Genomic DNA, 23,273 nt, shown 5'->3' on the forward strand with positions numbered 1-23,273 from the left:
GTTACATGAAAATGCAACCAAACCAAATTGATTTGCTTTCCTATAAGGCTTGTCCTAATTTATATGTAAATTATCTATTTGGGTTTGGCTTCAACTTTAGTGAATATGTCAATTACAGGTACATTGTATGGATAACGTGATAAGCAGAGAGGGAGAGAAATTCACTAATACACAATGGCTGATTTATTTTTTTTTTTTAAAGCTGGATCAAATTGTGGCTTTGAAGGTCCATGTGGGGGCTTTGGAATTTGATCATGTAGGTTGGCTGGCCTTGGAAAAAGTGACAAAACAAAGTTCTGCATAAGAAAGCACAGGCATTCTCTCTCTCTCACACATGCGCACACACCCTGCAGATGTGGGAGCACAATAAAGAAAAAACTCTTGTGTTTTTTTTATGTGGACAGAGTATGTCAAAATATGCAGACAGAACATCTGTGCCATGATTATCTGTCAGGTATCTTCTCAGGCATCTGAATTTCACTCTTCTAGCCAAAAGGGTTGGTTTTTTTTTTGGTTTATGCAACACTACTAAATCTTCAGATTTTGTTCACATAAAAATCAATAGCAAAATTGTTTTTCCAAAGAGGCAAAACTGCAGCCAGAATAGGATTATATTCTCCGCAGTCCTCATCTCCTCTCATTTATTAGTTCATGCTAATAAAGAATGAGAATTAGAAAAATATATCAGGTGTGATTAAGAAAAAAAAGAGGGTACGCCCTTGCAGGTAGTAATATTCATTTTGTAGTAAGTGAAAAATTCATGAGTGTCAAACATCTGAAATCTTTATCTTTCCTCTGAAAAGTGAAGATCTACTATGGGCATTAGGAAATATACTTAGAGGTCGCTTCACTTTTTGCTTTCACTGTTTCCCTTGTGATTTCTCTGCCTGTACCTGTGTCCATGTGTGACTGAAGTACCTGATTCTCGGTCATCCCTCAGCTCTTTGTTGTTGGCTCCTCGCAGTTCCCTTCTGTTGTCTCCCGTCTCCTCACAAGCTGGGACAGGGAGATGCAAAGCAAGAGCTGAGGAGGAAAGCTGCTCTCCTGTGAGAAACCACACATCTCCACATGCATATGGCAAGTCGGCTTGGCTGTACGAAGTGAGAATGGTTACACAAAAGCTGGTGACAGACCACAGATCCACACAGAAAAGCAGTTGTACTGTGTAACACGGCACTTTAGAGCGGAGAATGTAGCTGTATTCTATGTATATTTGTAGAGCTGTAAAAGAGGGAACCGTCCTTTTGAAATAGAGCTAAGTGACAACATCTGTCTTACCCATATCTTCTTCTAGATGAAGCTGTGGAGGAGAAAGTTGCAATAAAATGGCATTACAGATGAACCTTTAACACTGGTATCTAACAGCAGTCAGCAATGCTAAGGGCACGTGGATCTCTGTCAGCAGGACAGTGGGTTCTCTCTTCTAGAAGTCTGTACTGAGGGAGGTGCTACTGACTGCCAGCATCAGTTCAGGACTTATTCCCGTGACGACAAACAGCATCATGCGTGTGAAAAAGTCTGTTGCGATCCACAAACACAGCTCACAGTCACTCCTTTTCTATATCGCATTCAGTTTTTTCATCCATGTTCCCTGTGCCCTTGTTTTCCCTGTAACACTGACAACCTCCCCTGCATGTTTCTTACCTAAAATGAATACCCCTACCGTATCAGTGGTATAGGTGAAATAGGCCTGAGCTCCAGCACCTTATTTCTAGTCAGTGGCACAGCAATGCTCACAGCCGCAGGGATTATAAAGGGTCACAGGCAGAAACAGATGCATGAATCATTAGCTTCTAATTCTTCATTCACTGTGGTTATGTTTTTTTCCTTCATTAAAAATTCTTTGATCAGTGTTTAGTCTGTCATGCTCCTATAAAATATGTAGATTTTTAAATAATGCCGCTAGCACTGCCCATTTGTAAACTGGAGAAATGGTGAGGATTAACTCTTCACTAGGTGTGATTAAACAGGAAATAGGCAATTCCTTCTATTATTTAGAATTATTGTGTGTCTCTTCAGGCACAAAATAATGGGGTAACATTTGCAGAATGCAGATTGACAGTAATTGCATTAATTTCTGGAGATAATCAGCTAATTCATGTACAAGTACTGCACAATGATAGGCTTGCACATTGACACATGGACAGCTTCCTTCCCCCACCCCCCATTGGTGGCTTTAAATAAATAGAATTTCACGGGGCAGAAATAAACATATCTTATAATATGTGAGCACTGCACTCTCTGACTTCTGCCAGGCAATTCCGTTTTGTGCTATTTATAGTCATTATCATCTTGTATTTCATTTATATTGTACTTGGCAAGGGAGACAAAGCTTTTTGGCCTTGAAAAGGAAAGAGGAATCTGGAAGAGCCAGTTCTTGGAGTTACAGTGTCACAGAATTGGGCACAGAAGAGATCTCTCAGGGTAGCCAGCCTCACCTGTGCACTAAAGGCTGTTTCACACTGGTTTTCCTGAAAATGTCTCATTTGATTTATCCTGTTGGTATCTCAAGAACCAGACTGACTGTAACAGTGACGTAAGTCCACTTTTGTGCCAAACATCAGTGCTTTAATACTAACTTCATGCTTCAAGGCTGGAATTAAATGTCTATTTCACTTCCCAAGTTAGAGCCAAAAGTTAAATCACGAGTTGCTTGCACTATAATATTGCAGTTCTGTTTGTTTGAACTAATGGTGGAAGGCTACTTGCAGGACTTTACACCAGCCTAATACTGCTTTTTTTATTGGTATTTGATTCTGAAAAATAATAAATCACTGATTTGCTACAAGTTGTTGGTGTAAACTACTAAGGGGTTTGTTTGTTTGTTTTCCACTGAGAGTTGACATAAATGTTTCACTGTTTGGTGGTTTGTATTTTTTATGTAGTAACACTACATCTTTCCCTGCTTTTGCCTAGTTTATGTTGGTAGGTGCATGTTTAGAAAACTCTCAGCCTTTGCAAGTAAAAGGGGATATGTTTTTTCCTGTTAATTACTTACAGACAGCTCTGTTGCTATTGCCTTCTAAAATCCATCTATGAAGAAAAACTAATTTAAACCAACAAGATTTGGCACTACAAGACAGCTAACTTTTTGTAATAATAATTACTTTACTAATTAGCAAAATCAACATGTATTTTAGTTCTGAGCCTCAGTGCATGTAAAAGATTATTGCAACGAGCACACCTTTTCCTCACAAACTAAACTGACGGAAACAGCAAGGAAAGGATTTGTATTAAACACTTTCTTTTTCTCAAGGACTCGGGCAAGTGAAAGCAGGAGGGAGCGAGGGAGGGACTGAACTAACCGCCTGTCATGGCATATGTGCCATTATGGTGTTTTAGGGAACACTTTTACAGTACTTACGTAAGTTGTTTATCATTTAACTTGGACACAGGGCCTGGTCTAATTATAGGACTTAATTTCAGTTCTGTGAATTTTTATACAGCCTGAAGCAGATTCTGGTTAGTTATTTAGTTCATTAGATTCAATTTTCCCACCTGAAAAATGGCTAAAGCACAGAACCAATCCCAAATACCCTTGGTGTGCATAATGTAATTACTAGACAGACAGACATAGACAACCAACAGAATAGCCACATTTTTAGGCAAACTTAGCCCACTGAAAATAATCCCCTTCAGATTACCCACCTGAACGATGAGGTGATTTCCCAAGGCCGGTTCCAGAAATGGGGATGACATCTCTGCTGTCCCAAAGGGAGAGCATGGCAGAGCAGAGCTGAGCCAAGGCAGACAAAGAGTTCCCAGTGGTGGGGAAAAAAAAAAAACCAAAAGGATCACAACGGCAAGACTCTATTTGGCTTATTTTATGTATAACTTGTACTGGGAAACACGGCAGTTAATAAAGTGCTTCCAACTCCTGCACTTGTTCCTGTGCTTTCCTGAACACCCATCTTCTGGTGGCTCTCTTACACCAAGACCTCCATTTTCACTACAATGAAATTATCACTATTCTGAGTGGAGAAAAAAATAAGGAAATGTGAACATCCTCAGCTCAGAAAACAAGGCAGGTAACTAGTGTTACAATCCACAGAATGTCAGGGATTGGAAGGGACCTGAAAAGATCATCCAGTCCAATCCCACTGTCAGAGCAAGGAACACCCAGATGAGGTTACACAGGAAGGTGTCCAGGTGGGTTTGAATGTCTCCAGAGGAGACTCCACAACCTCCCTGTGCAGCCTGTTCCAGGCTCTGTCACCCTCACTGAGAAGAAGTTTCTTCTCAAATTTAAGTGGAACCTCTTGTGTTCCAGTTTGAACCCATTACCCCTTGTCGTACCGTTGGTTGTCACCGAGAAGAGCCTGGCTCCGTCCTCGTGACTCTTACTTTTTATATATTTGTAAACATTAACAAGGTCACCCCCCTTTCGGCAGAGTAGACAGAGACAAAGAAGGCGTTCAGTAACTCTGCCTTCTCTGTATCTTCTGTCACCAGGACACCCACCTCGTTCATCAGTGGGCCTGCATTGCCTCTGGTGTTAGTTTTATCTGCTACGTATTGGAAAAAGCTCTTCCTGTTCTTGATCCCTCTCACCAGGTTTAATTCTAAGGAGGCCTTAGCTTTCCCAGTTGCCTCCCCACACCCTCTGACAACAGCCTTATATTTTCCCCAGGTGGCCAGCCCCTCCTTCCATGATCTCTAAACTCTTCTCTTCCACTTGAGCTTACCCAGCAGCTCCCTGTTTAACCACGCAGGTCTCCTGGCTCCCTTCCTTGACTTCCTATGTGTCGGGATGCTCTGATCTTGTGCGCGGTAGAAACAGTCCCTGAACACTAACCATTTTGGGCCCCTTTACCTTCAAGCAGCCTTGCCCATGGGATTTCCCCCAGCAATTGCCTGAAAAGGCCAAAGTTTGCCCTGCTGAAGTCCAGGGTTGCAATTCTGCTAGCAGTTCTCTTCCTGCCACACAAGATCCTGAACTCCACCATTTCATGGTCGCTGCAACCAAGGCAGCCCTCGACCTTTGCTGCTTCAGCCAGACCCTCCTTGTTAGTGAGGATGAGGTTCAGCAGTGCACCTCTCCTAGTCGGCTTCTCCATCCTGGCCAGGCCAAGGAAAAACACAGTGTCTTCAATGGTCAGGATGTAAAGGATGTAACTCAATAATTCACCTGTTTGGGTTGTTCTGCTACATTGAAGAGATTAAATCACTTTATTTTATATAGCAAACTTAGTGAAAGAACCATAAAATAACGCACAACAGCAAATCGTTACACATAGCAAAAAAGTGGGATGAATGAAAAGCACAATGTAGTAAGTACTCCTTACCTTAAATGCTGCACTACTCAGAAGCTCGCTACTCTTCTTAGAAATGTAGAATCCAGGTTATTTTCAGAAGTAGCTGTCAAAGAAATAAAAATCCAATCTTACTCTCTCATTATAGTGTAAAAAGGAAAATTTGCTTCTAGTAATGTATTTAAACTTAGAGGTTCAATAGAGAGAGATTTTTAATAACTGACATTGTTTCCAGATAATTTTATGTTCAGACTTTAAACACTGATTAAAGAACTGTGTATTATTTTATATTAAATTCTTAGTTTTCACCTGTACAAAACATTGAAAGTCTGATTGAACTGTAACTAGGACTTGGGAGATTGTAAACAGCTAATTGATAAATCTGTGCTCAAACAGTAAAACTTCAATTCCCTGTTAAAACAAAAAAAAAAAGCTCACAGACGTATCCAGAGTATCACATCTGGGGTTCTAGCAGACTTGCACATTTCATATCAAGAAATGTTTTGTCAGTATTGTCTCTTACAGCTTTATTCCAGAAGGGAACTGTCTGCCTCTTCTTTATGTCAAAGAGACAGCATCTGCAAATCTACACAAAGAACATGAGCAGGAGATTGACTTATTTACATGCTTTGAGAATAAAGAAATTCTGTATTTGTTTTAACTGCTACAGAGACAACTCCTACTGACATATGGCAATGCAAGCATTTCTTTTCTCTGTCACAGTCATGATTCTCTTAATCATTCTAAATATTAAATAAAAAGAACTGACCATATTATTAGATGGCTAAACTTATAGTAATGAAATGCTACTGTTGCCAAGTCATGACACTATTTTACAAAAATGTGAACAATACAAAGCATGTAAACAAATCAAAAATAAAGTTTCAGAATTCATTTTTTGTGAACGCTCTTTTCTTCAGCTTTGTTATTCACTGGAGAGTTTGCTTACGTGCACACAGGACTCATTCCAGAAGAAGAATGCAGGGGCTGGAGCCGAGAGCCGATTTCGGCAGGAGCGCTGCCAGCCTGGTTTCTGCTGGTGCTGGGGATTAGGTGATTGGAATTTTATTTTTTTTTAAGTACGGGTCCATATTTTCTGTGTTTCACCACAATATGAAGTTGCAGTGGTTAGAGAAACATTCTGTATTCCTTTTGCAATGGAAACAAAGTACTAATGCTCACAGGACAGGTGACATCTTTAAATGAGGACAGATATGGCAAGGGATGCTTTTCCTAACTCCTTCCGTGAATTACCAGCTTAACTGACACAGTCAGACCCCTGAAACGTGGAGGCTGGAATGTTGTGTCTCCACGGGAAGTGTTGAAAGCGCAAAAGTGGGAATCACACAAAAATAAACCAGCTTTTAGTGTGGAGTCAGTTTGTTGTTTGGTTTGCTACTGAATCTTTATGTACAACCTGCTAGAAATTGAAGAGCTTGCAGATAAATCTCTCTAAACAAAATGACCTTAAATGCTCAATAAATATTTTATCAGTCCTTCATTTATGCCAAGTTTCATTTCATCAGTTTTCCTAGATATGTTAGGAGACCTTGAAGACTCTGCTAAATATCTGAGATAAAAGCATCCAAGTAAAGACAGTCCTTGAATAAGTTAGATTTATAGAAGAACAGTAGATTTACACCAAACTCTATAACGTTACTGGCAGTGAAGTATAAGAACAGCTGCTCTCTAGAGACAAAGAGAAATAAAAATCTATGGGCTGATTCTTACCAACTGTAGTACCTGTGCAAGAACGTCTTCTAAAAGCTGCTCCACAATTTTGAATGCAGTTAAGAAATACCTCTCCCTCCCCACCCCCATTTTCTGTATAGAAGTAAGACTAACATGAGATATACAGAGAAAACTGAGGGGGGAACATGGACACTAGGACACTGCAGACGACTGGACAGCCTAAAGGGCCACATTCAGTAAGTCACCCTCTATTTCATTGCCTATTCAGAGATGCCAAGAGCAAAGTAAAATTAATGGCAATTGCTGCCCATCCTGACGTACATTGCCCCCCTCCCCATCCCCATGGTAACTGCAGCAAACCCCCCAGTTTAAACAGCCTTAGTGGTACACAGCTTGTCTGCTTTTCTGCAGGGAACCACATAGCAGCAGTTTGTTTCAGACACCTGTTTCTGCAAGCCTGTTTGTATCTCAGGGCATCTTTCGGAGAGCTTAAATAATACAGCAGAGGTGCAGTTCCTCTGGCATGGCAGGGGCAGGGGAATTCAGCCACTCCAGCTTGCTACAGCTGTACATTTGAGTTTATATGTAATTCAGTCTTTGGATTTTTAGGATTTAAAATGTACTTGATGGATGTCCACTCCCCAGAGCTGCTGTCAAACTGTGAGGCTAATATACCACATTGTAATTACCCCATCAACATTCACATTTTTGACCCATGATGTTTATTATTCGTTTTTAGTAGATGTATGATTATAGTTTAAGAAATACAAATACAGTTTTCCTGACCACAGTGGTGTTCTGAAGGAGCTGTGGACTGTTCCACAGCCATTGTGTGGAAGGAGCTATAAATGCCAGAGTGAGGTGGTAACTGTTCAGCTTCCACAGGAGAGGAAAGGCAAATAACTTGAAGTTTGGGGACACTCACCTGTCCTATCTGGATGCTGCTACCAATTTCTTCTAAAAGCTCTCCTGCAAAGAGATTTCTTTCTGCCTGCTCCCGCAGCAGCAGTCACAAAGCTGGCCCTGACCCCCAGCCCAGCTTGCTGCCCGTCCTCCTAGTGTGGCTCCAACTTCAGGCAGCTGCTAAAGAGTGGGAGCATTACAGACACTGAAGCCAATATTGACCATTGGCGGGGGCTGTCAGGGTTGTCAGCTGTTCTAGGAAAGTGCCTGTGTATAATTAATTTTCTGGTTAACAGGAAAGAAAACTTATAGATGAACATTAGTCAGTCTCCCTAGAAAAAGCAATACGGTGGAGGCTGGAGATGTGTCAGGTGTGTAATGACAAGGCCTCTGAGCAGAATACCTTGCTGAGAGCCTAGAGGTTTATAAAATGCTTGGATTAAAAGCAGCATTTCAGAAGACCTTTAGGCTTGGAGGTCACTATGTGGCCTGAACTTCAAAATGTATCATAAAAACTACATTATACTGCTAAACCCAGCAGAGTGGCCAGGCAGCCTGCTTCCCTGAAGTTTATAAATCACAGACCCTAAATACACGTTCCATCTTAGGTTAAAATACTGCCATGCAAAGATTACATGACTATTATAAACTGGAAATCCTTTCTAAAAAGCTGACATGCTGCAGCAAAGAATGAACTTTAGAGGCCATCTGGTGAATTTTACACCTTTTCTTGGTGTATAGGGATAATTTCAGTTTCCCATCACACATACGTCTGCCTTCAACTTTCAGGGGGTGGGCGGGAGGTAGGGGAACTAGTAAGTGTTTTTTGGCACTTCCAGGGAGAAGCAGTAAATGTGATATTAACCAAAGGGGTTTTCTGCCAGTTCAGAAGTGTTGCCAAAATGCAACTAAATCCACCCCTTAGCTGTGTTTTTATTATTGCCTCATTTGAATTTGTGTGTATGTGTACTAAGTGTTACACAATCAACATGTAGACAGACAATAAAACACTCCTCTCACCTGATCAGTTCATTTGAGGTGACAAAGGGGAGAAGATCTTGACCCTTTACTAACAACTCAGTATGCAAATCTGCATATTGCAGAAGACTGCATGGTTAGGCTGGATGACAAAGCTGGAGCTCATTCTCCCACTAAAACCGATGGCCTTTTTAGAGAACGGACTTCATTGCTCTTACAGAAGACAAACGTTTCAACAAAGAAAACGTTGAGAAATTGAAATATAGGCTCCAGTTCTATAGAGTAATACTACTGTGATTTTCATTGTGACAAATAGCCCCGAACAATGTGCTTTGAGACATTCCGTGTCTGCCTACACACACCTTGGCGCACACAGACACACACACACTCTCTAGAAAGTAGATCTTGCATTCGAAGTTTTTATATGGTCCTAAAATCAACACTGTTCTTGTGCTGGCACACTGATACAAGTTTAACCTTTAACACTCCCCTGCTTTAGGGACAATATCAAAACAGCAGGTGGCTCAGAATTTATTTCAATAATAATTATAATAACAAATATTTCTAAAAAATAAAAATTATTAGCTACTAAATGCTATTAAATATGTAAAGCAGGGCTTTCTTAAAAGTATTTAGAGTGGAGATTCCTTTCCAAATTGAAATTGTCAGCTTTGTAATTACATAGGAGTGTACTGTCTTTGAAGATAAAAAGCTACTAATTTAGGTCACCAAGGTTTGTCCCTAGCAGTTTTTCAGTGCACTATGACAACAGCAGAGGTACCTTAATCTGAAGGAGGAGGACAGCCTTTATTTCAAGCAAAGACAACCAAAAGAAATTCAATGGTAGGAAAAGCACTGTGCTCAAAATGAAATACGCACAATTTATCTGACTGTCAAAAAAAAGAAGTAGTTTTGCATATGACAAAAAATAAAATTGTTAACATTTTGCCTAAACCAGTATAATTTTTTCCTGTTTGCACTGGCTGTGTGGCGGTACCCTCCGAAGTGCCCAGAGTGATGTACAATGACTAACATAGCTATAGTAAACATATACAGCAGTTCTCTGCTCTTGCATTTTAAGACCGCAAGATACAAGGACAGCCCCATATGCACACACTCCTGGCCCCCCCTTCTGTGTTCTGAGAACACGAGAAATGAGAAAAAGCCTTTTGTCATTTCTAAGGGCTGAAGTAGCACTGATGGCCAATGACAGGCATCAGTACTTTTGCCATTGTTGGCCTTTTGTCAAATAACTTGTGCTTTTCTTGGTTTTATCAAGCCACAGCCCCAAGACAGGCTCTCCCTCTCAGAGGAGTAACTCTGTTCTGCATACAACCTGCTTGAAGCCTCCTTCTGGGGCACATTGGACTAGATTTGTGTCTAGAGTCTGAGATTAAGATTCACTGGGGGGGGTTAACACAGAATAAACCGTGTCTACTCAACACACATCATAGGATCATGTTTGCCATTTGCACAGTGTGGTGTTGCTAAGTCAGGCAGCCACTGCCCGATACCGCCCTTGGGGCTGGGGAGGGGACTAAGGCAGTGCAGTGTCCCCAGCACTCTGCTTTCAGCCCGCAGGCTTCAAACCTGTGAAGGGAGCAGTGCAACCACTGAGTTTCCTTGTGTTACGCTACAGAGCAGTATGGCAGAGACAACTTGCTTGTTAAAGCTGTCATTTTTGTTCCAGTTACTCGTTTTTTTCAGTTTGAGTTATTTCCTATTTCCCTGAGTACTGATGGAAAACGCCTAGGCTTTAATGCTTGTATACCTACGCAGTATGCTGTTGGAGATGGTAGTAGGTAATAGGGAGGGATTAGTTTGTTATGCATTTGAGATGCCACACAGTCACTGCAATGGCTGTGTGCTATCCCACTCTTAATTACCCTTAAAAATCTTGGCCGCTGAGACTGGGTTCAGCAGCTCTGACAACAGCAGCCACTTCACAGCATTGCTCAGGAGCCTGTGTGGGAGCCTGGAGTGCGACAGGAGCAGCTGGAGACTTAGCTTAGTGCTGATACGAAGGAAGTAATGGGTCACATTATCATAGCTTTTCTTTGAGGTGGTTTCATTACCTGGCAGTAGTAATTGCAATGAGACCCTGGAGACAAGCATCATGAATTCACAATTAAAAAAAAAATAAAAGAACAAACATTATGTACATAATCATTTACAGTCCACCAACAATAATTTCTGTATATCACTTTAAGTCTGAGCAGTGGAACATGAATATAATTACCAAACACACCAAGGGAAAAAAACCAAATAAATTAGGGTTTGGTGTGTTAGTTTTACTTTTAACCGTTTTTTATTCCTCAGCATATTGTGATTAAAAGCAGACCGACTTCCTAGGCTAATGTTTTTGTTTCTTATTACAGTTGGATAGCGTCACTTCACTAATTCAGGCTGCCAAAAATTTAATGAATGCTGTGGTGCAGACAGTGAAGATGTCCTATATTGCATCCACAAAGATTATCAGGATTCAGAGTCCTACTGGCCCACGACATCCTGTTGTGATGTGGAGAATGAAGGCTCCAGAGAAGAAGCCCCTAATTAAAAGAGAGAAACCAGAAGAAATCTATGCAGCTGTCAGAAAAGGTTCTGCAAAGAAGAGAATCCATCCTGTTCAAGTCATGAGTGAATTTAGAGGCAGAGAAATAGTCTAATATTCTGCCACTTTTTGTGTTCCTGTATTTGAATTTCTGATGATTTTTCATCTTTTTCTCCACTTATTTAATAATTATATATGTTAATGTTTTGGTTTTTCTTAATCTGTAAGATAACACTTGCTTAAATGATTTGAAAATTTCCTTGGATTAACTACAAGCACACGGTTGGAAAAAAAAATACCCATTCTCTTGCAGTGACAAACTCTCCTGTGTTTACACTGGCATGTTTGCAGCAGAGCACTTTGAGCGATACGGTAAGGGACTGTGGGAACGGAGGATGCAATGTGCCAACCTGCCTAAGTCACACTGCACTCACTAGCCTTAGGTGTTTTTTCACCAGGGATGAATGTGGCCAGTGCTACACTACATGCATTTTAAACGTGTGCTGTGATCAGATCATCTGGACTGCTTGTTGCTGAGTCTGGGTCCTCAACTTTTATCTAGATTGAAATATCTAAAGAGCTCCCCTCTTCCAAGGCCCAGCCTTGGAAATGTAAGTTCAAAACGTTTGATGAACCACAAAAAGTGTTTTCAACAACACGGATGTAATAAGGTAATTTAAAAAAGCGTTGACTGCAACATAGCAGTAATATTAGCTCTTTAAAAGCCTTCTGAAACATTAGCATTAATCTGTGTTCTGCTTCCTGCTCTGTTCTGTGAGCCCCAATAAATCTGCTGACTGTTACATTTGCAAGTTCAGATAAAACAGCTATTAACAATAGAAAACTTTTCTACTCATTGCACAAAAGAACAAATATGAAATGCATCATTATTCAGAGCTTGGTGTGTGAAATACACATATCTTGAATCTTAGGCCTGATGAGATTTTTGCAAGGTAACTGCAGTGATTTAAGTTAATTCTCTTATGACAGTAGAGTCCCAAATGCAGGACTCTGCTGGTAAGCAACTTGCTAAATGACTGCAGTGTATCATCTCCAAGTATGCAATGAAGCTAAGTGCTATTAGTCTGTGATCACCACTAGGCTTCTGTAAGATAGTGAAAGAAAAATCTCCTAAATCTGTTTGAATCAGAAATCCACTCGGACTAATTTTTTTTTTAAAGAATTTAACTTGTGTTCTCTGACATGTCACTAAGTTTTCCCAGACTCCACTTGTTACTAAAGACGCCTTTGCTTAGCAATTAAGTAGATCCTTCGGTATGTTTTTTGTATTTGCTAAGGCGAAAGGGCTTCCTCAAATGCCAGAACTTCATGATGCGTCACTGACTGCCATTATGAGGCAGCTCCAGACTATAGGCTGCTGCTCCGTGTCACCTGTTACCATGTTTTGCACAGTAGTGCACCTACCTAGCACAATGTGGGCAGTAAAAATAACAATTAACTATGTTTTTCTTATTGAGGGCAACTCTGTTTCTAAGCTCAGGACAGCAGAGCAGTATAATTTCTTGGTGGTTGGTTAAGAAACTGTGGAATCTAAAATCATAAATTAAAAATTTTACAGATCACTATTCCACCTTGCATAATTTACTATCTGTTAAATGAAACAAAAGGAGAAGTTTGGAAGAAAAATTACTTCTTTCCAACTCAAATGCCCTCCAGCATGTTTGCATCAAGATCTTAGCAACATGTACAGGTCTTTGCTAGTCCTCTTAGGGCTACAGAGTGGAAAGCAACTAACAGTCCAGGAGAGCAGACAGAGCTAATACAGAGCAGGTCATATCACCTACTCTCAGTAGGTCTGCTGGCAGACTGAGCAGAGCCAAGATAAAGATTCTTTGTGGTACAGAGATCAGGAAAGTGTATGTTCCAGTCACACCTTAAAGCCAAAATCCTCATGTAGTATCTGAGGTTCTGGCCCACCCCTCAGACTGCCTCCTCCCCCAGCAATGTTCAGGTCCAGAAGCCAGCAGGTGAGTTGACAAAAAAAACCTTGTGTGATATAGGTCACCTCAACATCAAATGTTTGTAACTAATGTCTTGTTATCACATTGTTAATAAAAAGCATGTACACCACTGAGGAGACATCTTTTAGTGTTGTGTGATTTTTTAAAAATTATTATTTTTTTAATGCGCCTCCATTTTGGTCTCCAAAACTAGTGAACATACAGTTCTAAAGCCTGCCAGGTTTGCTTATAGGAGTGCCAGCCTTCCACCACCTTAAGGGTACTCTATTAGTCTGGTTTAAGTGAGAGATTTTCTAGCATTAGTATCACTAAAGCACAGATTATTACTTAGTTTAATGCTCTCTCCTGCAGTGCTAGTCACTAGTCTCTCATACTTGATAGCCAGTTTGATCTCAATATCCAACACTATTCCTATTATATAGGAATTCATTGGGCAAAACTCAACCCTTTAAATGAACAAAAAAATCATCTCCCCCTGCTGTTTTTTTGAGAATAGTCAAAAGAATGAGTTATTTAGACTTCTTTTTCTTGGCTAAAGTTTAAAACCAAGGGAGAACAAGATAAAATTTAATCCTGGGTGAGGAGGCAGAGGGCTAAGACACAAGGCTGGAGATGTAAAAGCCCCTGCATTAGCTCATTGCCCCCCTCAGCAGGCCTGCTGAGAACCACCGCTTCTATGCCACTACTAATGCGGAAGAACGCTGCTCAGAACGTTTTATTCAAAAGCAGCTACTCAATTCATCCTGCAGTCTACTCCCTCCTTCCTAGCCCTAGTTTTCAGAGTATAATTTTTCACTCCCTTGTTGCACTGACTCTGTGTCTGTGTGACGTCTGTATCATGTCCTTTAAAAACTGTGCTCTCAGCTGCAGCTCTGCAACCCCTTCTCACCTCAGCAGCTCAGATTATTTCATTAGCTTGACTTGTCCTCTCCCCATTACCACCTGGAGTAAACGGAGCAAAGTATGATGGACAATTGAAGGCAACTTTATTTATAAAAAAAATCAGCAGAGCACTACAAAATGGCATAGACTGCATTTTCCATTGTTGAAACGTTAGTACAGGAAAACACATCCAAGCCATTTCCACAAATCCCAAAGCTGTTTGATGTTTATTTTTTTAATAACTTGGTTGTGTCACTCTGTTCTCACTGCTGATATTTTTTGCTTTAGTAGTTAGTGGTTCTAATTTGTAAACAGCAGATTCTGTTACTGCAGATTGTGCTGAGCATAGTTTGCAGTTTGTCCCAATTACTTCATTATTGCCTCGACTTAGTGAGCCATTCCTGGTAACAGAAGTCCTCTCATCTCTTGGACCCTCAGGAAAATTTAAAACCACATGTCCATCTATCTCTGCCTGTCCCTGAAGCCCTGCTCTTGTGCATTATAAAAGCTGTTCTGACACAGTTAATTGGCTTTTTTTTGGAGGTGAGTGGGAGAGAAGAAGCTAAGGAACAAATGTGGTAACCCTCTGCACTTAGACCAATGTCCTTTTTCCCCCAACTTCACCTGGTATCACTTGTGAAGCTCTACAGCTGCATCTCTACTGAAGATGATTAAGCAGCCAGACGTAATGCAAGTCTGATATGGTTTTAAAGGGTCTTCAGCTTTTTCGAAAAAGTGTTTTGTGTTGTTTATTTTCTGTGGGTCCACAATTGAAGCAGTTAAAAAAAAATGTGGTTTATTCTTTAATGAGCTTTTAGAAGTTTTCTTTTTGAAGAAAATATTTGAGAAGTCTTTACCAGTAGTGGAGAGTAAAATTCTCTGTGGTCATATGTGCTATTTCTGCTTCCAGGTACTACTTACACCTTGTGTACTGCTCTTAGTTAAACTTTGGAGACTTGCCTGTGTACTTGCCTCAGGAAATAAGGAGATAAATAAAACCCTATTCCCTCAAGTTGGATTTTAAAACAAAATGAAACAAATGCTGTGCATTGGAAGAGACAACGAGGGACTGGTCCTAAGTCCTGAGTCCCAACGGCCCAGTAAAGCACCATTCACTGACCCATCCTCCCTGGCTTTGCCAGCATTTTAGGCAAACGGAGCGTAGTGCGCTGTTCTGTGTTTTGGAAGTGTGGGAGCAATTTCCTATCATGTTTCCATTTAATAAGGGAGCTCTGGGCACTAAGCAGACAAAATGTCACCAGCAGGCTTGTTGGAGCAGTTTGCACCAGCTCCCTTAACATCCTGCCCCCCTGCCTCCATGAAAGAGCAGTGCCAAAAAGGCACATTCTGCCCCATAGCTAATGGGCTACATGACTATTTTCAGCTGCTGTTAAATCATTTGCTATCCTCTGTAAAAATGATTGAGAACTACAGCAGAAAAGTCAATGGCTCTAAAATGGCCAGGCTGATAGAAAACAGAGATTCTACAGGAAACATCATCCTGTAGTCTCTACCCTGATTAAATGCAGTCATTTTCACTGTGAGGACGCAGAAAATGAATATTTCCTATCATGTAAAAAGCTCCTTAAAAATAAAATTGCTAGGTCCATCTCTTCACTACAACCTTTCCTCTTTACTATTTCTTATATATTGGAGTTAAACAATTAGCCCCTCAGTTTTCAGTGCCGTGGCAGCAAGTTTCTCCTGTTGATGGTAGACAACAGGGGCTTTGAAGCATTTTCCTGGTTTGTTTTTATATAACTCAAGCCATTTCTGCTCTGGATTTGTTTCTCTTTATCCCAAGAAAGTTTCCACAGGGTTGCATTATATTAATTGAAAGGTGGTATTTTTCATTGCAGCAATAGCACTTCCAGCATACACCACTACATCTGTAAGATTTTTTCATCAACAGTAGTGTAGCTTCTTCTCTTTAAGGTTCTTAAAAAAAAAAAAAAAAAAGGCGCACTAACCATCTTCAAAGAGCAAGCCAGTTCTAATGATCTCCCAGGGAAAACAGAAATGAAGTGCATAGCATTATCTGCTGGATCTTTAATTATTAGTTAATTACTAATAAGCTCTAAAAATTGCACTCTGTTAGACAATTTCACATGACTGCTTTTTGTTATCTTTTTATTCCCAGCACTGCAGTGGTTTTATTGGGATGCTAAGAGAGTAAACAGGTTATAACAGGTGTGTATAACTGGAGGTACCTCAGTGTTACAGACAAAATCCAGTGGGATGCAGAGGAGAGTCTGTAGAAGAAGAACGGAGCGGGGAGTCAGAAGAGGGCTGGGGAGAGTCACTTGTGCCTCAAGTGACTTGTGCCTCAAGTGCTGAGCAGATGGGAGAAAGGAAGAAAACTAACTTTTTTGTGTCTTCTTTTCAGCTTCTTTAGTGGAGAAAGACCATCATTCAAAGGAATGATTTCCCCAGGAAAGCAGAATTTCCCTGGAGTCAAAGCTTTACAAGGATCAAGGAAAAAACAGCAAGAGGTTCTTCTATGCCTTCCACTCTCCTGTGCACCCAATCCAGTCCTCCATTTTCTCTGCCCTAAACTTGCTCCTAATTGCAGATTATCTAACTATAAATTTTGCATTATTCAGCCAGCTGTTATTTTACAGTAAGGGATGCACATGATGGATGCCCTCCCAACAGTAAGTTGCACTGATTTCATATTACTTTTTATTTGAGGTACTTAGGACCTCACCCAGCAAAACCCAAACCCTCAGTGATGCCTCTTAGAGCTTGGACAGGCAGCAAAACATTCCTACTGCTACTTGTGCAGATACTTTGTGTGCAAAAATGTGTCGATTGTACCATACTCCTCTGCTCAGTAGTGACTACTACACAGTCATAACTAAGCCGCCTTTTGAGGAAAGGCAATGGCGCTATGGATGTAATGTCATATGCAGATGGCACCTAGTAGTGCATTAGGATTCAAGCAGTCATAGCAGGCTATGTATTGAAGCACCAGCAGCTGAGGTCCTGAACAGCTAGGATGTGGCTGCTCTCACAGCTTTCTGTATTTTGACCTTTACTATCAGGTGTGGGAACTGGCTTGCTTGGACTAACAGCTTTCATTATTGTCCATCGTCTGACACACCGTAACCACACTGTGCAGAATCTGTGTCCTTCAGAGGAGCCGCAGGTCACATGATGTTCAGGAATTTAATGTGGAGTGGGTCCTCAGAGGCTCCACAGAGGTGCTTGGCTTGCTTGTCTGCAAGGTTAGCCAAGAAAGGAGAGGAACCCCTGAACCCCTTTCCCACAACTTCCTAGCATTCTTTGTATGCAGTGACCAAGTAATTCACCTGTCCTACTCCCTTCTGATCCACCTTTTGATTTCCATCTATCCTGTTTTCCTATCATTTTGATATCTATGCTCCCCCTCAAGGATTAGCTTCCTGTCTTCTGTCCTGGACACTGCAGCTTTCTTACACAAAAGGAAAAGATACAGGTGTTCAGCACCTCCAGCCCTATCTCCCAAGATCCTGTTTCATTTCATCTTCTTCTCAAAACACTACAAAAAAAAGAACAAGGAGAAATGGTGTGTGGCCAGCTCAGCAGCCAGGCTAAATCAGCACAGCTATTTTGAGTTCAGTGGTAAAATATCCCCTTGACAGTAGTTACTGTAGTCCTTTCTCTATAGCAGCTCTCAAAAAATGTTATTCCTCATTCAGGCTGGCTAAGACCTATCAGTCACCTTGAAGTTTCCTTTTGAACAGGTAGAAAGCACACCACCAGTAAAGAGAGATGCTCCCAGAAAGAAAATATGTCTTTCTTGCCCTTTCCTCTTGCTGCATTTCAAACAACTTGTCTTTATTTAGGCGTGTCGGAGACAACTTTTAAATACCAAAATACAAAATATGAAGGTTATTAATGCAGCAATCCAAAGGGCAAAGAGCTTATTGGTAGTAAGAGCTATTGAGTCATGTGGGTGGTGATGGCACATCCTCAAGCACTCTATTATCATAATGCCTGGCTGAAGACTCCATTAATTTCCTGCATCACCAACAGCTGAGGACCAAAGCTGACAGTCCAGTGTAAGCAAAACACGTGCACAAACAAACCTTTCCATCACCTCCTAAAATATTAACAGCAGGATAGAACAGATCAGAAAACAGGCGGCGAAAGACGGAATACAAAGCAAAACGTTCCAAATTATAAGAGCCCATACAATACTGTTTTTCCAGAAACATAACATAGTGTTTCAGCCATATGTTTATATTTTTCAACTACTAAATGAATTCTGATGGTCTGAATGTGCTAAAATAAATTAATGTACTTTGATTTTTCAAGGTTTCAAAGGAGAGAAAGTGAGCTGCTCTTCCTGTGTTTTTTGCTTACGGTGTATTTTTGCATAGAATGCATACCCCATTAGAGAACTGCGCATTAAGAGACGCATGTCATTCTAGGAAGGGATTTTTGTGAATAAATTTTGGTTGGCTACTCATCAGGTAAACAGTGTGTCTCTTTTTTGGTTAACAAAAACATGTTCATCCATATTTTAAATGGAATAATTTGCAAGCGATGTTTTTTAAAAGCCCATTTTCTGACCAAATCTTAATTCCTCATCCAGAAACTCTGCACCCTTAGACTGTACTTTTATCATCTAAACAAGGATGGTGATCCAACTACACCTAACTATGAGACTCACGCTTTGGCACAGAATTGGCTAACAATTATTTCCAGGTTCCAAAGTTTCTTGCCAATGTGGAACAGCTACTAGAAACGTAAAGACTACACAATTCACTATTTCTTTTGAAAACTAATTAAATTTTATCACAGCTATTTGAATTTATATAATCAGGCAAAAAGAAATGTAAATATTTTACATATTATTAAATATATAGATATATTTCTAATTATTAAAATCATGTATATAATTTACACAATATTTAGCTATTGATAAAGTGAAGTTGTTAGAATCCATAGCCAATAATATCGGAAGTACGGGAATGTTTAACCTTACTAAGGTGCAGCATTTCCATATTCAGCTTCAATTTTCCTTTTTTGAAATAATCTGACCAAAAAAAGTAAAAAAATAAAATCAGCTGCAGCTCATGGCAGAAGAATGCAACTGCATTTAGTCAGTCAGAAAGCAAACTGGGACCTGGGACCACAGCAATTTAGAGCACAGAATAAATATCTACAAACCTCTGAAGAGTTTGAATAAGATATTCACGTTTGGTAAAATGTAAAAAAGTGAAAGAAGACAACTTCTTGGCTAACAATGAGCTCTATTTTCACTGAAATCACCTTGGTCTAGCTGCATATATTCCACAAGTCAAAATAATTTCAAGGCAAATATATGTTAACAAGAATGACCACGATGCTCTACTTCGCTCTGCATCATATTCTCTAACTATGCTTCCTTATTTTCCCCCCAGAAGAACCTCTTGTTCTCAGGGCTCTGGAAGGAATATAGCATGTAAACTAACATTTCAGCAAGTGTACCCACCTGAGAGATCTCATCTGAAACAGTCACTGTGAATTAAACCAAAAATCTCCGCTAAAAATGAATTACCGGAATGAAATTCAAGACTCCAAACTGCCAAACTATTTCATGTTCATTCCTCTTGTCCATCTGCTCTATTTTGCCTTTTTTAACTTGTATGTAAGACACTGCCTGTCACTGGATATTACTAGATACAGATTTCACAATCTAACAGGTTGAGTTTGTGGTCGAAACAAAAGTTTGATTTTTCAGAAATCCGGTCACAAATCAGACTCTGTTATAATACCATGGAGCCTGGTGTGTAACAAATGCAAAGATTTGAGGTGACAGTCTCATGTCCCCCTCATTTAAGTACCTCTAATAATTCCAGCCGGCATGCCATCTGGTCTCCGCTTCACCCTCCTGCTACTTTGCTCACAACTGTTCCCCTGAGTTCCCACTGCCGGCCACAGTCCCCTTGCTGAGACACCGAGCTCTTCTGCAGCCTTCACTCTCAGAGTGGTCCCGGAGCACACTCAGCACACTCCCAGCAGCCATGTGTGGGGGCCAACAGCAATCCCCAGTCTTCTCTGTGCTGCTGCTGGGTACCCGCTGAGAATATTTTTTGCATGAGAGAACACATTACCCATCTCTGAGTTGAAGGGAAAAAAAGGAGAGAAGGAAAGAAAGTGACATCTACATAACATGAAAAACTTCTGTTTTCTAATTCTGTTGTAAAGTCAGCATCTCCTGAGGGACAGAAAAAAGGAGCTGTTTTTCTCCAGAAAGGCCTCTTGGAGTGTTTTTGTATGGAGTTCCTACACATGGCCACCTTGTACTCAGCACTTAGCAGCTACCAATTATCAGTGCCAGTAAGGATTTTGAAAGTAACCACCAAAAGCCTTCCTAAGTAAGTCCACTTTTAATTTCCATTTAATTGCTCTCTAAAGATGGGACTCTGGGGACACACTGCTTCTTCACCAAGGAAAAAGGCAGTATTAGGACTGACACATCCCTAAGTACTGGGTAACAAATACCCTAGCACACCAACCTGCCAGAAGCAGATGAGCTGGGACAGCAGTCAGGTTCATTTGCAGTAGTTTCAATACCAATCTTATTTATACAAGTCCAACATTTACCTGAACCCTATCTCTGTCTGCAAAGTGAAAGGTCTTTCTTCCTCCTGTCAAATCCATATGATGCTGCTTGCTCATGCCCTATCACTTTTCTAACCCTGGCAGAAACAGATAGATATAAACTCCCTGTATTTTTTCAACACATCTTTTTTTTCCCTACAGATAGATCTCCATAAACATCTATTGACCAGCTTCTACCACAGCCTCAGCCTAATTGCAATTATTCACAACACTTCCTCCCTGGCAATAATACTTCAACATTCTTTTGTTACTGAAGGGGAAAGAAGGACTAGTAGCAAAATACTAAAGAATTAATGTAGCAGATACAGAAGAGCTTACAAAAAATTCCGAAGCTTAGACTGCAGACAGAGCAGGCTATGCTTGCAAAGCCAACAAACTAATTGCAGCTGCCAAAGGTTTCTCCCTCCGATTCTGCAAAACACAATGTGATCTGTCAACAGCAACGGTATTTCCTTTATTTTATAAAACTCTCATCCTTGAATTTGTGTGCTCTGAGAGCAGATGACAAACCACATGTCATAAAACAAAACAAGAATTTTAGACCGGAGAGAGACAAAAAACAAGTTTTCTCCTTTAAAAACAGGAATTCTCCATTGGACTCCTGAAGCCACCGCATGGCAATTCCTTCTTACATAAGCTAGTGCCATCAAAATGCAATGGGTTGTGGGCAACCTTCCCAAGATCTCTCATGCCAAGCAACCTGCTGTGAGCAGACCCAGTTTGTTTTACGAGAGGAAAGCCATTGCTCTAGCAGACTCAGATACGTTCTAATCTTATCATGTTTCTCTAACATGTTATCTCACCTGAAAGGAGCTTTCAAACTGTTACTGACTGCCTGAACCGAGCAGAAGGAAGAGAGAAGACTGAGTGTGTGTCAGAGATGCACAGCTGAAGGTGGGGAGCTTCCCTCCAGCCTCCCACACCTGCAGAGCGGACCCCAGGCTGCTCTGGTTTCGGGAGCAGGAAGGCTCGGAATGGGCCAGCGTGGGGTGGCTGCCCCAGAGGCCGTGTCCCCAGCTTGCAGGGCAGCACGTGCTCCAAATAACTCTGTATCACATCACCTCCCAGGAACAGAAAAAATGAGTGTGAATGGGACAACTGTGGACATCTCATTGCAGGAAAGCACAACAGACCCTATCAAGGATTGATATTAAATGCATGGCAACAAAACAAAACCAGTATTTGTGTACCCTACCTCAAAAATCAAGACAATTTTACCTCATATTCTGCTGGGGCACCCAAGCAGCAGGTTGTGTCTTGCTTCCTGCGTGGTGATGACTTTCTGGAGCATAGCATGCATAATTCAAACAGAGGAACTGATTAGGATCCGCTAGACTGTAAGTATATTATAACTGTGTGAACTCCTGCAAACATTTAAATTGCTGTGTTTTGGTGGTGATGAATTAGTTTAGTATGAAATTATACAAAGTACAGACAAGAATGAATTGTATGGATAAATCTTTTGTGCACAAGACTTTATCTGGACTGGTAATATCTTCTTCCATAATTTTGTTATATTTTATTGAAGAAAACTAAAATATTTGAAGACTCAGATAAATGAATTATTAAAACCAGTTGAACTTTCTTCTTCTTCCAATTATTTGTCATATCAAGAGAGTGGATTTTTATAATAGAATTGGACATAATGAAATTCGTAAAATGAGAAATTGAAATAAATAAAAATATTGATTTTTCTTCTAAAGATGCATTTTCTCTTGACATCTCTCTCACTTTTGTCACTATCTTTAGTGGGATCACTAAGTACCATATTCAGAAAGCACCTGGCATCTCCAAAGCAAAAGAAATTGATTTTTGCACTAGCATGGCAGTACAATATCAAAACTGCAATTTTTAATCACTCTATTCTGGTTAATACGGTTGGAGGAGGGAGACTCTGAATGAATGTGTCTTTGTGGTTTGTGTATGTGCTGCCCAAATCCACATATTTTCAAGTTAATATGCCTGTACAAAGAATAACTGGACCTATGGTAGATTTTATGGATAATTTTTACACATTTTAGATAAGTTTTAATCTTTAGCAAGGTTTTGCACTGAAGCTCCTTATTTTTTGTCCAGAATACAATATATAATTTGAGACTCTTTCTCATTTTCTTGCATATGACCTTATGAAAGTCACTTGGCCTTTCTGAGAATTATTATAAAGTAACTCAAGTGATACAATTATAAAATGTATGTAACTAACATCTGTAAAGCAAATCAAATAAAATGTAAATGGTAAAGAAGATAGTAATTGATTTTGACAATGCAACCAGTTTGTACTGGATGTTTTTACCCCATATGTCAGCACCTTAAAAAGCAAATTTAATTTTTTCTGCCTGCATATAAGAAACTGTTTCGTTCTCCATAGTCCTCCATGAAAGCTAGTATTCACCCCACTCACCACTGCTGGGATGCCCTAACTGTTGACTACTGTAACTA

The 23,273-nt window shown here is 40.3% G+C and overlaps 1 protein-coding gene across 1 annotated transcript in view; it reads left to right on the forward strand.

Annotated features, from left to right (window-relative positions):
* Positions 1-11,641, forward strand: part of LOC309440492 (catenin alpha-3) — a gene marked incomplete at its 5' end in the record, with an annotated part of 175,157 nt that extends 163,516 nt beyond the window's left edge. The window contains one exon of the mRNA XM_082054180.1: positions 11,204-11,641. Coding sequence (XP_081910306.1) covers positions 11,204-11,491 — 288 coding nt within the window. The 3' untranslated portion in view covers positions 11,492-11,641. The remainder of the gene's footprint in view (positions 1-11,203) is intronic.
* Between the last annotated feature and the right edge of the window lie 11,632 nt (positions 11,642-23,273).

This window comes from Streptopelia decaocto (assembly GCF_964273445.1).
Source record: "Streptopelia decaocto genome assembly, chromosome: 5".
In the NCBI taxonomy this organism is placed as follows: Eukaryota; Metazoa; Chordata; class Aves; order Columbiformes; family Columbidae; genus Streptopelia; species Streptopelia decaocto.